The sequence below is a fragment of the Mobula hypostoma genome, chromosome 6 (assembly GCF_963921235.1).
Source record: "Mobula hypostoma chromosome 6, sMobHyp1.1, whole genome shotgun sequence".
In the NCBI taxonomy this organism is placed as follows: Eukaryota; Metazoa; Chordata; class Chondrichthyes; order Myliobatiformes; family Myliobatidae; genus Mobula; species Mobula hypostoma.
The window spans coordinates 187,808,259-187,827,380 of NC_086102.1; the positions used below are offsets into that span (position 1 = coordinate 187,808,259).

The 19,122-nt window shown below is 38.2% G+C and overlaps 1 protein-coding gene across 2 annotated transcripts in view; it reads right to left on the minus strand.

The window, feature by feature from the left end:
• The window catches only part of LOC134348689 (inactive dipeptidyl peptidase 10-like), a 927,397-nt gene that overhangs the window by 468,227 nt on the left and 440,048 nt on the right, over positions 1-19,122 (minus strand). For both annotated transcript variants that reach the window (XM_063052476.1, XM_063052475.1), the window contains exon 4: positions 6,290-6,384. In XM_063052476.1, the coding sequence (XP_062908546.1) occupies positions 6,290-6,384 (95 nt within the window). The remainder of the gene's footprint in view (positions 1-6,289; positions 6,385-19,122) is intronic.

Consider the following 19,122-nt stretch of genomic DNA (forward strand, 5'->3'; position numbering starts at 1 on the left):
ATGAGAGGAAGTGCTCAAAAGCTATCGTCTGCCCACGTCAACTAAGAGACCGGTCTGCCACACTACAACAGCATTGCCTCAGTCTGCTGGTTTGCCAGTGAGGCTAGGAATAGTATGGAGAGAGTGGAGAACCGTATTAGCCACATAGATATCCTGGATTGCTAAAAGCTGTTTTCTTTTTAATTTCCAAAAAGTTAACTTCATTCATTAAAACATGTACTGTTTAGTATTATCATAAGACAGTAACAAATTGGAGCAGATTTAGGCCATTTGGCCCACTTAGTCTACTCTTCCATTTCATCATGGCTGATCCAACTTTCTTCTCGGCTCCAAAATCCTGCCTTCTCCCAATATCCCTTCGTTCCCTGACCAGTCAGGAATATATCAACCTCTGCCTTAAATATACGCAGTGACTTGGCCTCCACAGCTCCCTGTGGCAATGAATTCCACAGATTCAACATCCTCTAACTAAAGAAATTCCTCCTCACCTCCATTCTAAATTACGTCTCTCTACTTTACGATGGTGTCCTCTGGTCTTAGACTCCCCCAGTATAAGAAAGATCCTCTCCATAGCCTCTCCATCAATGCCTTTCAACATTTCTTCTGAATTCCAGTGAGTACAGGCCCAGTCATCAAACACTCCTCATAATCTAACCCTTTCAATGCCGGAATCATTTTTGTGAACTTCCTCTGAATTCTCCCCAATGGCAGCATATCCATTCTCAGATAAGGGACCCAAAACTGCTCACAATACTCCAGTCCCCAAAGTCTCAATATTACATCCTTGACGTTAAATTCTAGCCCTCTTAAAATGAATGCTGACATCGTCTTTGGCTTCTTCACCACCGACTCAGCCTGCAAATGAAGCTTTAGAGAATCCTGCACAAGTCCCTTTGCACCTTGAGTTTTTGAATTTTCTCTTCATTTCTTTCCATTAATCTTTATATATTATTTTTTCACATTATGTCATCTAGTCTATACATTCATGGTGTTGTGCAATTAATACACGTCATTAAGCTAACAAATTTTCTGTGTATGAAGCACCAATGTCACTTGGGTGAACTCCCTGGACGATACACATTCAAGTGTTTATGGGGCTGTTAGAGAGGACCCAGTTTGTCAGAGCATAATGAAGGCAAGATCTTAGATTGCAGTCGTTCCCTGCAAAGCCTTTGGGTTGACTGCACCAAGCTTCAGTGTGCCCTTTAGCACATACTCCTGCAGATTGTAATGGACCAAATAGCACCATTCATTGCACAGAATGACCAAAAAATCTCAGGCACCTCAAAATGAGTTGATGATCTTCCAACTACACCTGGTTTTCCTCTAAGTATGTGTCTCTGCGAATGGCCCTCTGTTGTGCAGCTGCTCAGGAACCTTTGCATCTTTATCCAGGTATTCTTTGTCAATACCAAGTCCCAAAAGAGGAGGGCAATTGTCTTTCTCCCCTTGCGGAAGTGTTGAAGGACGTGTGACTCCGGTGTGGAGGAAGGAGCTGATAGGAAGGGCCTGTCTCACTGACAGCTTACTGATGTCTGGGTGCTTATTGCTGAATCCTTGACATGAAGTGTCCTGCCAAACATTTTTACCGTCTGCTTGGATCCAATGTACTCTTCTTGTGCAGGACATTCCTTAAGACCATAAGACATAATTAGGCCATTCAGCCCATTGATTCCATGCTTACTACTTTATGAAGCTCAGGAGAGTACAACAAAATCTAACTAATCGTGCAACAATGTGGACAGGCACATCCTTTAGAACCATGGGGACAGGTAGACTCTCAGCACATAGTGAGGCTTGGTATTTGCATACTTTGATCCTAGTGCAGAAGGACAAAGCCACACACAAAAGAGGCTATCAGGAGAAGGGCAAAGTTGGGTATACCTTTTCACTCTTTCTCGGGAAATATGCATGACTACCTGATGGACACCCTCCAACATGGATCCCCCAGATGGAATGGAAGATGGCTTTACGTACTGCCAGGGTATTGACTTGGGTTGTAGAGTCAGCCAGCTCCATCTCGATAACAAGCCTCCCCACCACTGAGTGCATGTTCAACAGGCAATGCCTCAGGAAGGCAGCGTCCATCATTAAAGACGCTCACCGCTTGTGACAATGCTCTTCTGATTGCTACCATCAGGGATGACATACAGGAGCTCGAAGACCCATACTCAATATTTCTTCTCCTCTGCCATCAGATTTCTGAACAGCCCATGAACACTGCCTCGCCATTCCTCTTTTGCACAATTTAGTTTATTTCTTATTATTACACTATTTCATTTATTTGTAACTAATTCTGTCTTACACTGTACCGCTGCCACAAAACATCAGATTTCATGACGTCTATAGGTGATTCTGATTCCGGGGGCTGTGGAGGATCAGTCAGGCCTGTGCCAAAGAGCAATTCAAATCGGCTGCAGGCTCAATTTGATTTGGGTCTGCAGACCCACAATGACTCCAAGCTAAGGTCTGCGTCCTGTTCATGTAGAAGGGTTTTGACTCGAGTGTTCCCACTGCCTCCCATCATCACCCCTCTTATAGCTGTGCTTTTCCTGACAGATTCACAAAGTGTGCTTTTCAATACACTAAAAAGGCAAATGAGAATGGGGCACTTTGCCTGATTCAAGACTTTACAGGGAAGCCATCTGCTTTCTACTATTGCAGATGTGGACTGCACTTCTGATATCCGGGTACAATAGTTGGATCCAAGTCCTGATTTCCTCCCCAGGTTCATTTTGGAGGCACGCCCATTATGTACGTGTGCAATATCCTGTCTAAGACATTCTCCCGGTCCACACTGATCAGGAGAACTGACACCTTGTCCTACATTTAGGTGATTACAATGCAAAGATATCAAAGATTTTCTTTCCAAGAGCTGGTTTATACAACCACACTGCTTTTCAGTGAGAGGGTAAGGGTACATACTATACAACACCTGGAGCCATTGATCAATCAATTTTAGATTTCCATGAACACTGGTCACAGAGTTCACCTACACATCAGTGAGTTTTACATCGTAGCTCACCAACCAAATCAGAGTTCAAAGTGCAAAATTAGAATAATGAAAGAGTGCAGATCACAGAATCCCTACATTAACAACATAGACTGTACCTGCAGTGCTAAATCTTGCCATTAACTATTTTACACAGAACGCATTTATTCAAAGATATTTCATCAGGAGGTATCTTTCAATTGAAATATTAATACCTCTCTTTCACAAATTCTCCATAACTCACTAACTGTTTCCAGCCACTTCTGATGTTATTTTATATATTCCATATTTCAGTCTTGGTTGTACCTTCTGCAGATGGCTATGAAAGGTCAGAGACCTCCAGAGGGGCACAGAACATACTGAGAGGAGTGTTGCTAATACCAGGTAATTTGCGAGGTGGAATGTGGTAACAATGGATTTGGCCTGGTTTAGTTACAGGTCTCTCATCTGAAAGCAGTCAGCCATTGCACATGCCCTCTATTTGAGCATCTACTAGGCTCACAAAGATCTTTGCCTCGTAAGTATCACATTGTCAGAAGAGACTAGTTTACTTCATGCTGTGATAAGCACATCATTTGTGTAGGAGCAAGAAAGCTACATCAGGACTGGAGATTAAAAGTATCAATGGAAAGGAAAGAAGATGGAAAATTTATGATTATGAAGACACATAGTCCTCTTTTATTGTCATTTAGTAATGCATGCATTAAGAAATGATACATTATTTCCTTCGGTGTAATATCACAAAATACAGGACAGACCAAGACTGAAAAAACTGACAAAACCACATAATTATAACATATAGTTACAACAGTGCAACAATACCATAACTTGATGAAGAAGTCCGTGAGCACAGTAAAGTTCAAAGATTCTCAAATGTTCCACGTCTCACGCAGACGGGAGAAGGAAGAAAAACTCTCCCTGCCATGCCGACCACAATCTGACTCTGAGTCATCCGAAAACTTCGAGCTCTGATCAGCTCTCCGACACCGAGTACCGAGTGCCATCTCTGTCCGAACAATTCAACCTCCTTCTCGGTCCCAAAAGCAGGCAAGGCCGGGGATTCTGAGGCCTACCCTCCGAAACATTCCCAACCGCGCAGTAATGACAGCAGCAAATAGAAACAGCACTGGGATATCATGGCTCATAATTATAGTAATGATCTTGATTTCTATTGAAAACCAAAATATAATATTCTGTATCTTATAATATAACATTATAAGATATAAATACATTTATATTATTATATTATAATCATTATATTATAAATATAAATACATTTATATTTATGGATGACTCTAATATGCAGAGGCAATGGAAGGGAGTGGGATGCAATTGCTAGTACTGAGGACAATAAAAGCATTACAAAAATAAATTTTAAAAAACTTACAGTATAAGCCTACGGTTCACAAATTAGTTTCAAAGAGATTTGTAAAAGGTCAAATATTATAAGGGAAGTAAAAATCTGTGAGGGTAGAGAAATATACAAAATGACTAAACTATTGACAGCTATCAATAGACTGAGGCCTCCTCTGGCTGCAATGATGACTGGCTTCATGTTCTTTGTAAAATTTCAGTTCTGAATGCTATTTGCTTACTTTCATTATTTACATAATTGTTCTCTCTGCGCATTGGGCATGTAACAGTCTTTTTTTCAATGGGGTCTTTTGGGGTTTCTTTGTTTTGTGGCTGCCTGTAAGGAGGTGAATCTCAAGGTTGTGTAATATGTACGTACTTTGATATTAAATGTACTTTGTACTTTGAACTTTGAACATGCTAACAAGCCCTGGGTGAAAACAAATTAAGTGCAAGAATTTCTTAAGTTCAATTCAGCAGTCTAAGAAATGATTTATGCTTGAAACTAATCTGAGCCTCTCTGTTTTACACAATAATTAAATCAACAGCATTTTCTATTTTCACTTTTAAATTAGTATTTATCAATTTTATGACTGATAATAAAGTCGGTACTCAGAATTTTAAACATTGAATTTGGTGCAGTAACTATTTCATATGCAGACAGTGCACAATTTGCATTTTGGAGACTATTGAATTAAATTAATTTCTTATGGGCAAATAAGTACTTATAAACTCTATAATACAATAAAGAATTTCTTAAAATTATAAAGAAAATGAAATAGGCTTCATTTGTATCAAACCTTCTTTAGACCACTCCAATCTGGTTATCACAGATTATACAAGCAATACCATGGGACTTCACAATATATAGAAAATATTCATCAATAAAAAAACAGAAATGTAATACTTGTTAGGAAAGAAACTCAAAGTCTTTTATCCTTTGTAATGAGAAGATCAGTGATCTAATAGAGCATTTTGAGTTGATGAATGGTTTTGGTATTCTTGGTACAGAAGTAATGTTTCCAAAGAGCAAAACCAATGGATTTCAATAAAAGAAATCAAACAGTGTATTTAGAAGCAAAATGGTAGATATATGGAAAGTGTTACTGGAAGGAACAATTGAGGGGAACTGTACTAAGAAATTAGATGTGTGTTTAAAGGTGGAACTAATAAAGGTGCAGCTGATACAATTGTATCAAATAACATTGAGTGTCAGAAAGGTGGCAACCATCACTAAGGACCCCCATCACCCAGGTCATGCCCTCTTCTCATTGACACCATCAGGAAGGAGAAACGGAAGCCTGAAGGCTGACACTCAATGATTCAGGAACAGCTTCTTCCCCTCTGCCGTCCGATTTCTGAATGGACATTGAACCCATTAACACTACCTCATTACATTTTTTTGCCAGTGATATTAAAACTGATTCTATTGGAGCATAAATGTTAATATAGACTAAATGTGCCAGAAGGAATGTTTCATTGCAATATATCAAATGTAATTTCATGCAATTTGTTATTGTTCTGGGTTAATGAATTCAGTTAAGAAGATAAACATTTGACAAGTCACCATCTTCGGCTAGTTTGCCAGTCAACTGCAGTCCTGTTTGCTCTTTTGCTTGCTGATCTAACTAAGGCCAAAATTAAATTCTGATTGATGAAATTATACATTAGGCTAGAAATGACTTCAGAGCTCAACATTCAACAACAGTTCCAAGAACTTTGAAACTAAACAAATAAACAAACACACTATCTAATGCAAAATGTCTCTCAAAAATAGAGTTTTATCTGAAAACATTTATGGATCCATTTGTGTATGATTGGAGTTGGTTGATGATCTTGTACATCATGAGTTGACCGAAGCAGGAATCAACAGAAGAAATATTAAAAGAGATAGAAATAGCATTTTGAAATGAAAATACAAAAAATATTAATATATTTACTCACAAATGTGCTGTTTTCCAACAACACTGTTGTTTCATTGCTTATTATATTCAGTTTGATCACATGACCATCTCTGGCCCGGTACACCACCTCAGCATCTGTCGGAAGAAAGTAAAGCAATTTAAATAATTTTTTCCTACTACATGTCTTAATTACTACCTAAAACAGAACATCAACTTCAGATTTTAAAAAATTAAATTAAACACAGTAAATACCTAGAAGTCTATCAGCATCCGAGAGATGCTTTAACTAGTCAAAGCCTCTTCGACAGTCTAACAAATGTCTTAAGCTTGAAACTAAATCTCAGCCCCTCTCTTTGGCTGACTCAATGGTATATCAACTGCTTTTCCTATTTTTACTTCCAAATTAGGATTAAACAATTTTATGAATAGTTGCTACTGAGAATTTTAAACATTGAACGATCTGGTACAGTAACTATTTCATCTCTAGACAGTGCACAATTTGCATTTTGGAGAGCATCCAACTAAATTAATTACTTATAAATGTTTTAACACAATGAAATTCTACATCGATTGTACAATGATATCCAAGGTGTCTACCTAATACAAGAATCCACACTATTTAGCAGTCATAAATAGATGGTATATTTTGTTTAGGCCTATATTTTCTGCTTTTTTGTTTAATATTTTCTGTTTCTTTTACATTTAATATATTAGTAGTAAATTGTCCTACAACTCTGGAGATGAGTTGAAGACAGTCACTATGCTACCTTTATTTACAATTTCTTTTCACGTTTTTAGTTAATCTGTTACAATGTTGAACAATGGTAATGCAAGCAGTAAAGCTTCTGGGATGCCAATATTATCTTTATCACTGTGATGTGAAGGTAAAATTATTAAACTAAGAATCAAAGATTCAAAGTACAGTTATTATCAAAGTATATATGAGATTTTTCTTATCACAGATAGTCACGAAACAAAGAAAACCATGAAAACCATTCAAAGATAAAGATCAAACACCAATGCATATAAAAAAAAGAACAAATCATGCAAACGGCAAAAGAAATGAGCAAAAAACTCAGAATATAAAACACCAAATGACAATGTCACTGAAAGAGTCCAACTCATCAGTTCAATCCAGCATCATGTTGTTCAGTACCTGTAGGCCGCACAGCCAGTCTGCCCCCAACAAAACCACACAAAATAGCAACAAAAACACTGTTTTAAAAGAAAACCTATTCAGCAAAATGATAACAGCTGTACACTGCATTAAGCAAACTGATTTCTTCAGTGACTGTTGTTTAAAAACAACTCATCACATATTAGAAAGATAAAGCATGTCCCACTTCTTTTCAGTGTTTATGAAACAACAGGACTGATGTCAAGAGGAATGAAAAGACTGATTGAAAATGCCAGAGCCTGGATATTTTAATATTAGTGTCACTGACGAGTCTTAACGTTTCTCAATTCTATTCACATAACCATCACCTCTTAGTTATAACCTACCATTCATTCACCTGTTGTATTCTACAATCTGCTTTAGAGTTTGGTTATTGCAAGAGTTTGGCTAATGAATCTCAGGGTTATATATGGTGACATACACTGTACGTAATAATAAATTTTATCTGAATTTTGAACTTTTCCCACTTCTCACTCCCAGCCCCACCCTTTCTTTCCTTAATGTCTTCACTTTAATTATTCGATGGTTACTTAGAGTACCACGAGATGTCTATATTTGTCTTGAAACTAAAAGATGTGCTTGTCTTCCTTTTATTTCTCTTTCCTCTACATTTAGAATCTTAACTTCACGTATCTCAGCTTTGAGTGTGGTGGTACAGTTACTAGACATCCAAATTTGTTACTTTTAGGATCTGTTCCATCACATCCAAAATCTTCACTTGAACATTTTCCTACAAGGGTCACTAGAAAGCAATCAGGGATGAAAGCTTTGGTTGAGTATTTCCTCCACATCTTAGGAAACTGCAGTGTCATCAAAGCTGCACACATCTGCTACAAATGGGAGCAAGCAATGCATCATTTCACAAGGAATTCAGTTCTGACTGATGTCTGGAAAATAGCCTGGATTCACTTTATTTATTTTCGTTCTTCCAGGGTATACGATATCTCCGTGTGATGACATTTCCTGTCTGTGTGATGTTCATTTATACCATTCCCATAGAAAGTGGAACTAATAGCTGTGGCTAATGAATATTGTCTTAAACTCAAAGTAGCAAAGGAGCAAATTCTGTAATATGTCAAGGTCTGCAGGAATTTAAATATCCCCTACATTGACACTAATGTTTGGTTACACACCCTGCCAGAGTCCCGACTGTACTCTTCTCCATGGGAGATCACTGATAACAATTGTGGAAAATCTGTTTTCCAAAAATCAGTGCAAAATGCTCTAGTCATGGTCATTTGAGCAGCTGGTGCATACACAAGTCCTGGTTATACAACCATTGATACCAGGCAGACAATCTCTAAAGAGTGTTGAAATAGTTAGGGGGTGTCACCCACCATATAAAGACACTTCAGAAGAAGGCAATCACAAATTACTTAACCACTTCTGTAGAAAATATTGCCGAGAACAGCCATGGTTATAGCCAGAGAGAACATGATCACAAACATCATACAACAGGGCAGATAATGAGGATGAATTAAAGAATATGATCACAAACATCATACAACAGGGCAGATAATGAGGATGAATTAAAGAATATGATCACAAACATCATACAACGGGGCAGATAATGAGGATGAATTAAAGAATATGATCACAAACATCATACAACAGGGCAGATAATGAGGATGAATTAAAGAACATGGAATGAAAACCAGCATCAATATCGCTGACTAGTGAGCTGTTGAAAAACCCCATATGGTTCACTGAAGCCTTTAGGAAAGAAAATGGAGGCTTGCCCCACAGCAATGTACACTCTAACATGCCCAGCAAGAGATTCCGTTCTCAAGCAATATATGATCTACAATGAATGCTTGGCAACAAGGCCAATATCTCTTGAATAATACGGAACAAAAACACTTGGGTATAATATACAATTTTAAATTAGTAGGTCTACAGTGATGATAATCTAAATATAAGCAAATATACTGTTGTCTGTATGCCTGATAAGTGGGAAGACCATAGAGTGGAGATGGAATGATTTTTTTCACGCACCATGAACATCAGATTTTTTTCTCACCTTATGCCATTGCTGTTTTTAGTGGCACTATGTCATAAAAGTTGGAGAACTACAGAAACAAAAGAAAAGCTCTTTTGTACAAAACTTTCAATAAAGGGAGTTTAAAATGATTAATTAAATATTGTCTTGAAACTAGTTACTTCTAGCCTGCGGAATACACTTAAATATCTGTTCTGTGGTGGTATAATGACTGCACATCTCATTTAATGAAGGAAATTATTGTCTTTTAAGTGACTCCGATATTTCTATTTTTCATCTTATTTTTGTAATTTGCATGCTCAAATACTTAAGCAATCAGCTAGCACTCATACTAATGAATTTTTCATTTCTTTTAATTTGGTTGCTTTTCTACAGAATCTATTATGCACACTGACAAATCCTCTAATTTCTTCTCTGCCACATTTAATATAATTTCAGAAAGATTCCATGCAGCTGATAATAATGAGAACAAAAGATTTTCCTCCTCAGTTGCCAGGTACATTGTCATTTTTATTTGAAATATATATTCAATAGAAAAATAATCTTATTTTGAAGAGATTAGTTAAATTAGATTTGAATAGTTTCAGAGAAGAAGAACAATTTAAATTTCATTGGCAACATGAGTTCCTAAGGTTTTAATTGCACATCTCACCCCCTCCCACCATTACAACCCTCACTTCTAGGTGGATAATCCATCACTAATGATTCCCACCATTTGGGGCATGACATCTTTTCTTAGCTAACATCAGCCAGTGAGGTATGGAAACCTGAAGACTCACACCAGCAAAATCATATACAATTACTTCCCTTTAATTATTTGGATCTTGAACTAACCAGCAAAACTCTAATCACTAAAGCTTACCAACACCTATGACCACGTTGCAATAACATAGACTTCTTTTTTTGTTCTAACGCGTTTATTGCCCCTCAGCCATCTGGTTTAGGAAAAGTTACAGCCCATCAACTGTCCGGCTCTTGAACCAAAGGGGATAACTTCACTCGTCCTATCATTGAAATCTTCCCACAACCAATGGACTTACTTTCAAGGACCCTTCATTTCATGGTCTTGATATTTATTGCTTATTTATTTATTATTATAATTTCTTACATTTTGTATCTGCAGTTTGTTGTCTTTTGCACAGTAGTTGAACACCCAAGTTGGGCGGTCTGTCACTGATTCTGTTATGGTTATTATTCTGCAGATTTACTGAGCATGCCCACAAGAATCTCATGGTTATATATAGTGACATATATGTAGTTTGGTAATAAATTTACTTTGAATTTTACTACAAATTGTCACTGGCAATGGAGTAAGGTGACAGAATTTCTGATGTTCATGTTGTGTACATAAATCATTCCATCTCCACGCTACAGTATTTCCACATATTATGCATACAGATAACAAAACCTATGTAAAATATGCATCATTTATGTTTAATTTATATTTTTTGTCAATGGCACTTATATAATGCTACATGTTTGTGATGCCACAAAAATAAGTTTTTCATACATGCACTTGCATAGAAGACAATAAGCATAATTTCGAGAATTTTTGACTAAGGCAATATAACAGGATAGGATTTTGGAGCTTCAAACAAATCCGCTTTTGACTTGTTGAAATCTGAATATCCAAGGTTTCCACTTTCCAAGCTTCTAATCCCACTTCTGTCACACAGACATTGGAGTTATTTCCCCTCATGAAATCAGTTCACCAGCAGAAGAACTAGGGGCAGACCCACAACCAACTCTGCCAGTCAACAATGATTCGATTACTAACAACACAATTTTCTCCTCCTATTCTTTTAACACTTGATTCCCCTGATAACCTAAAATCTTTTGAGCTCAGTTTTGAATAAAGTTGATGGCTAAACCTCTGAAACAGCGGTTCCTAAACTTTTTTATACCATGGACCAATATCATTAAGCAAGGGGTCCATGGACACCAGGTTGGGAAGCCCTGCCCTATAGCCATCAGTGTTAGAAAAAGAAAAGTAACTTATCTCATGGTATTAGGGAGGTCTGACATGTTGACATTGAGAAACTAGCTGGAATGGGTACCAAGCCAATGCACAAAACAGAGAGTACCATTCAAGATAGGTCACAAACACAGGAAAAAGAAAAAAAAATCAACTTGAAAGGAAACATCTGTCAAAAAGACAGAGAAAGCTGAGGCTTTTCTTTCTGAATATAAGGTGGTTGACACATGACATGATAGCGATGTTTAAAATATGAACAGATTCAACGGAATGAATGTCCGCGGCTGAAGGAACATCACGGTGGCACACCAACACCATCATCGTTTAATCAACATCGCTTGCCCCACCTTTGGAATGTTCCCACAACCAATGGACTCTTTATCTCATGTTCTCAATACTTATAGCTTATTTATTTATTATTATTTCTTTCTTTTTGTATTTGCACAGTTTGTTGTCTTCTACACGCTGGTTGAACACCTAAGTTGTGTGATGTTTCATTTATTCTGTTATGGTAATGGTTATTATTCTATAGAATTATTGAGAATGCCCACAAAAATGCACCTCAGGTGACAGAGACTTTGATAATAAATTTACTTTGAGTTTTGAATGATTGAAGGTTGTGAACTCAGTGATACATTTCAGAAACATAAACATTGATTATAATTAAAAGTAATTTATCAATGATTTTCTTATCTATGTCTTATCCACAAATATTTTGCATAATATAATGTAGCACGTATGTTTCAAAGAGTAGACATAAGGAAATGCTTCCTTTCCTCAAGGTGAGATTCCTCAAAAACATGCTCATTCCCTAGAATTTATTGGAATGCAGGTAACTCATTTTAACAATTTCTATCTTGGCACCCAAATTAGACCATATGATCATCAGATATAGGAATAGAAGTAGTCTATTTGGCCCAGCAAGTTTACTCCACCATTTCATTGTGGCTGATCTTTAACCTTTCGGCCCCAATCTCCTGCTTTCTCCCCGTAATCTTTCATGCCCTGACAAATCAAGAATCTGTTGACCTCTGCCTTAAATACACCCAGTGACTTGTCCTCCATAATAGCATGTGATAATAGATTCCACAGACTCACCACTCTCTGGTTAAAGAAATTCCTCCTCATCTCCATTCTAAATGGACATCCTTCTATTCTGAGGCTGTGTCCTCTGGTCCTAGACTCCCCCAGCATAGGAAACATCCTCTCCACATCCACTCCAGCGACTTTCAAGATTGTATTTATTTTTTGCTTTAAATTACTCACTTTGTTTTCAATATCTTTCTGCTTAAGTTTAGCATTGCTAATTATATAACAAAATGCGTAAGCAATCCCCTGAACAGATCAAGTGTATTGTTCACAATATAAGCATTGTCTCTGTCTAAAACATTTTCAATACAAAGTAATGTGAGAATGAATACCTTTATGCCCAAGTAACAGTCCGTCTAAAATCAGTAAACATTATTGACATGACTTACAAAGGATACAAGTAAATAAATAAAGGTGTTCATTTTGATTGAAAAATCCAAATGTCAGAGTAGTATAGACAAGTTAAAACCATCAGGACATATCCTAAGCTGCAAATCTGCTAAGCCAGAGGATGATGGGTTACAGAGAGAAGGCAGGGGATTAGGGCTGAGAAGGAAAATGGATCAGTCATGATGAAATGGCAATGCAGACTTAATGGGCCAAATAATCTACGTCTGCTCCTATATCTTGTGGTCTTATAAAGATTAACCTACCACATTATTTGTGGCAAAATACTGTATTTATGGTGAAACCTCTGTATACTAACAATGTTCCTATCACATTTAGGGCAGCACGGTAACGTAGTGGTTAGTATAGTGCTTTCGAAAATAGGCAACCCAGGTTCAATACCCACTGTCTGTAAGGATTTTCTACATTTTTCCCGTGACCGCGTGGGTTCCCTCGGGGTGCTCCAGTTTTCTTCGGCAGTGCTAAGACCTACCATTACGTAGGTTAATTGGTCATCATAAATTGTCTTGTGATTAGGCTAAGGTTAGATTGGGGAATGGCTAGATAGTGTGGCTTGAAGGGTCAGAAGGGCTTATACTGCACTGTATCACATACGATAAAATATTAAGAAATACCATCAGAGAAAGTAAATAAGTATTGTTAGCAGCCCTGGTGCTGCAGGCCATCAGATTGTTCAACAAGGTGTCATGAAATCCAGGGTAGTTTTTCACTTGATTTATAGTCTGTGCCAAGTTCGAGAGGCCATGGAAATGCCATAGCTTCTCCAATGCCCATGGAATTGACAGGTACATTACCCAACACAGTCAAAATTCATCACCTTTAATAGGGTTCTATAGTCTTTTCACCACTCCTATGGCCTTTTGATGACATTAATTTTAATGCATCATCACAAACTGCTGAGGAAGCAATGCGATTGCAGCAGGACTTCGACAGATTGGAAGAATGGGCAAAAAAGTGGCAGATGGACTACAGTGTTGGGTAATGTATGATAATGCATTTTGGTAAAAGGAACAATAGTGCGGACTATTATCTAATTGGGGAGAAGGTTCAAACTTCAGAGGGAGTTGGGAGTCCTCGTGAAAGACCCGCAAAAGGTTGATTTACAGGTCCTGGCGAAGGGTCTCAGCCTGAAACGTCGACTGCGCCTCTTCCTATAGATGCTGCTTGGCCTGCTGCGTTCACCAGCAACTTTGATGTATGTTGTTGATTTACAGGTTGAGTCTGTGGTAAAGAAGGCAAATGCAATGTTGGCATTTATTTCAAGGGGAATAGAATATAAAAGTAAGGAGATAATGCTGAGACTTTAAGACACTAGTCAGGCCACGCTTGGAGTATAGTCAAAAGTATTGTTGACTTGGAGTATTGTCAACAGGCCCCACATCTCAGAAAGATTGTGTTGTCATTGGAGAGAGTTTAAAGGAGGTTCATGAGGATGATTCCAGAAATGAAGGGGGTTAACGTATGAGGAGGATTTGGCAGATTTGGGCCTGTACTCACTGAAATTTAGAAGTGTGGGGGGATCTCATTGAAACCAACCGAATGTTGAACGGACACGAAAGGATGGATGTGGAAGGGATGTTTCCTAAGGTGGGGGGTATCCAGAACTAGAGGGCACAGTTTAAAAATTGAGGGGTGACCTTTTGAATCAGAGGTAAGGAGGAATATTTTTAGCCAGAGAGTAGTGAATCTGTGGATTGTTCTGTCACAGACTGTGGTGGAGGCCAAGTCCATGTGTATACTTAAGGCAGAAGTTGATAATTTCCCGATCCGTCAGGGTATCAAAGGATATGGCGAGAAGGCAAGTATATGGGGTTGAGTGGGATCCGGGATTAGTCATAATGGAATGTCAGAGCAGACTCGATGGGCTAAATGGCCTAATTCTGTTCCTATGTCTTATGGTCTAAATACTGGGTGACTTTTAGTGGTGATATCAGCACAACTTTACCAGTGGATATTTTTTACCTTTCTGATGAAATATTTACAGAAATGTTAACAATTTTAATCCCTGTTCTGCTCCAGCAGTTGGAACATGTGAACTGAGAACAGATAAAACTGGTAGTTTACAAAACTACTTTTTACTTCTTCAATGATTCTAAGACAACAGTAATTCCAGCAAAGTCACACTTGGAGAAACCCAAGCAATATTCCAATTACACATTGTTAAATTGTCTTCTTTATGCGGTTTTCAATGAGTGCATGTTGGCAGGTAATAGCTGGGTAAAGAATAGAGACATCATACTTTAATGCTATTAATTCTATCTTCACAGCAGGCAAGATATCCTTATCTATTACCTAATCTGTATGTGAAAGAAAATGAAAAATTATATTGGAGCACTCATAAGAGATTCTCATAGAATATTATTTTCATTAAATATTCATTCTCAAGAAAAAGCTGCTTAAATAAGTTGTATCTCTCCAAATAAGCAAGTGTTCTCAGTTCACATGTTCCAACTGCTGGAGCAGAACAGGGATTAAAATTATTAACATTTCTGTAAATATTTCATCAGAAAGATAGAAAGTATCCATTGGTAAAGTCGTGCTGAAATCACCACTAAAAATCACCCAGTGTTGTTATTTACTTTGAATCTGCTAGGGCAGAAAGGTTATGAGCAAGATGATAGAAATCTTTTCTCATCTTTCTTCAAAGATAGTAAATAGGAGCTGTCATCACCAGGGCTGGTAATGTGTTCAGATGGTACGGCAATATATTGACCATCATAATCAGAATGTGGTCTAAATAATATTTATCTTATCAAGGTAGCGTGACTCTATTATAGATCGCGGCATTCTGAGATCGGAGTTCAATTCTGGTTATCATTCTGTAAGGGGTCTTTGTACATCTTCCCCGTGCAATGGGTGTTCCGGTTTCCTCCCACAGTCCAAAGATAAACCAAACAGGATAATTGGTCATTGTAAATTGTCCCATGATTAGGTTAGGGTTAATTGAGTTTGTCATGGATTGCAGGAGTGGAGTGACTGGATGGACCAGAAGGGCCTACGCTAGGCTGTATCACTACAAATAAAAAAAAACAAACTCTTAAATTTGCAAAATAATTAAGACATAATTAAGAAATTAATTAAGATCAAAAGCACTGCTCCTGTGTTGTCACCTTCATCTACTTTATAATCAAATGCCTTGCATTGACCTTAAATAAATCCCCCAGAACAGGTTTATAACACACCTAGCAGTAAGTTAGTTTTTTTCCCCCCAAAGGCAACCGAATCACCTGAATGCTAAAATGGAATAAACCCAGAACTGTTTTAAATGAAGATTTAAGACAAGCTTCATTTGATCATGACTGTATTCAGATAACACTGAATCGCAAGTTTAATTTTAATGAACGACCTGTTTGCTAATTTTTCACAACTCTCCATTCAAACTTAGACAATATCATGGGAAGAAAAAATAAAATAAAGCTACTGGAGAAATAAAGGCATTTTAATGCATTGTTACCCTTTTGCAAGGTTGAATGGTCAGGGCTTTCTGGAGTGGCAATCTAAGATGAAGATAAATAGACCTTTTGGCACAAGTACTAATCTTCAGATGAGAGATGGTGCGACTGAGTGTCCTATATCTTCCTTGATCCTTATGGAGGTTGAAGTGATGCTGCAGGATATACTTATGAAGTGGACTATACACACGGTACTTCAAAGCACTAGCTATATATTAGTCTTGCAGGAACAATGGAGGAAATTGCATTTAGTTCTCAGGCCACGGCTAGTTCCCTATATCGGTAGCCTCTGTTCAGACTGGTAATCGCAGATGTTCCTCAGACCATAAGAAATAGCATAAAATTTACCCCTTTCCTTAACCAAATCAAAAGAAACATCCAATAATGCTAAACAGATGTAAAGTTGCCAAGTTCATCAGGCCCCGTGGTCAGGGCATGTAAGCAGATAATTGAATGTTCAAAGTAAAGTTATTATCAAGGCATATGCAACCCTGAGATTCATTTTCCTGTGGGAATACTCAGTAAATACAAAGAAACAAGAAATAATAATAAATAAGCAATAAATGGAGTGAAGTTAAAAAAAAGGATGTAGTACTTTGAAGCTATTCCCTCTGTTCATTAATCCGATGTTTGAGGGGTAGTAATGGTTCCTGAACCTGGTGGTGTAAGTCCTGAAACTCTTGTACCTTCTTCCTATGACAGGAGAGAGCAGAGGGATGTCCTGTACGGCGGGCGTCCTTGTCGATACATGCTGCTTTCCCACAACAGCACTCACTGTAGATTGTGATGGGGAAGGCTTCACCCATGAGGCACTGGGCTGGATCTACTTCTTTTTGTAGGCTTTTCCGTAAAAGGGCATTGGTGTTTCCGTACCAGGTCATGATGCAACTAGTCGATATACTCTACACCGCACACATATAGAAGTTTGTCAAAGCTTTAGATGACATTTTGAATCTTCTCAAACTTCTAAGAAGGGAGTGGTGCTATCATGCTTTCTTAGTAATGGCACTTACATGCTGTACAAAGGACAGACCCTCTGAAATGTGGAAGAATAATATGGAAGAATTTAAAGTTGCTGACCCTCTCCACCTCTGATCTCCTGATTAGGTCTGGCCCATGGACCTCCAGTTTCCTCCTACTGAAGTCCATAATCAGCTTCTCAGGCTTGCTGACATTGAGTGAGAGGTGGTTGTTGTGGCACCAGTCAGCCAGATTTTCAATCTCCCTTCTATATCCTGATTCATCACCACCTTGCATCATCACCAAACTGAAATATGGCAGTGAAACTGTGCTGAGCTTCACAATCATAGGTTTAAAGCAAGTAGAGCAGAGGCAAAGCACACAGCCTTGTGGTGCACCTGTGCTGATGGAGTTTGTGGGGGTGTTGTTGTTGCCAGTTCGAACTGACTGGTGTCTGCAGGTGGGTTTTCAAAGATCCAGCTGTATGAGGAGGCATTAAGGCCTAAGTCTTAGAATAGAATAGAATAGAACAGAATAGAACTTTATGGTCATTGCGCAAGACAATGAGATTGTGGTCCTACTCCAGTCTGTGCAAAACAGGTATTTACAATGTATGTATTAAAAATTAATTTTTAATAATTCCCATATTTACATGCAACAAGTGACTTTGGAAGTCTATAACACTCGAAGGCCATTGGGAAGCCAGCCAGGGAACAGCATTATTCAGTTGCACAAAAGCCCTTGGGAAGAAGCTGTTTTTCCAGCCTTGCTGTCTTGGCTAAAATGTTTCTGTATCTCCTACCAGATGGCAGAAGATTGAACAGACAGTGTCCAGGCTGGGATGAGTCTTTAATGATGTTATGAGAATCGAGAGCTGTAGGTTGTCTCCAGGTCTGGTAGTTGAGTCTCAATGATATGCTGAATTGTCCTAATTACCCATAGGAGTGCTTTGTGATCTGGAGCTTACAATGGGATCTTCGCTTTGTACATCACTGCATTCTCCTTGAAATGAGATGCTACTGCAAAACCTACAACAGAATATTTGATCAGTGATGGATACATTCACATGTTGAGGGGATGTTGATACAGCTTTCTTTAGCAACTTGCAAGTCCAGTGTGACAATACAGAACACAAATTGTCATTTTATTGTTTGAGCATTAAAGCTGATACTTGGCACCAGTGCATTTTAACTGAGGAAGTGGGGATCTCACTTGATCCTGTATTTCATTGATTCCATTGTCCTACTTTGTTCTACTGTGAATGCCTGCAAGAAAATCAATCTCAGAGTGGTATTTGGAGACACAGGCTTACTGTACTTTGTTAATACTGTACTTTCCTAGCCAGAAGGTGGTGAGTTTGTGGAATTTGTTACCACAGGCAGCTGTGGAGACCAGGTCGTTGGGCGTATTTAAGATGGAGTTTGATAGGTTCTCGATTGGACGGCATCAAAGGTTACGGGGAGAAGGTTGTGGATTGAGACTGAGGAGGGGAAAGAAAGGATCACCACGGTTGAATGGTGGAGCAGACTCGATGGGCCAAATGGCCTGATTCTGCTCCTATGTCTTATGGTCTTAATAAATTTACTTTGAACAGTGAACTGTGTTGGAGTTTAAATTTGGATTCAATAGTGTTAAGCAGCAGAAATTATTTCTCCTTCAGCACAATTTAAAAGAATGATCCATTATTTACAGAGTGGTTGGTTGATTAATTGCTTCTGTCATACAATGTGTTTCACAGTTTCTTTGCTTCCCGTCCACCATGACCAGGAAAGTGAGTTGAGAAGGACCATTTGGTGAAAGGGATGAGAGGAGG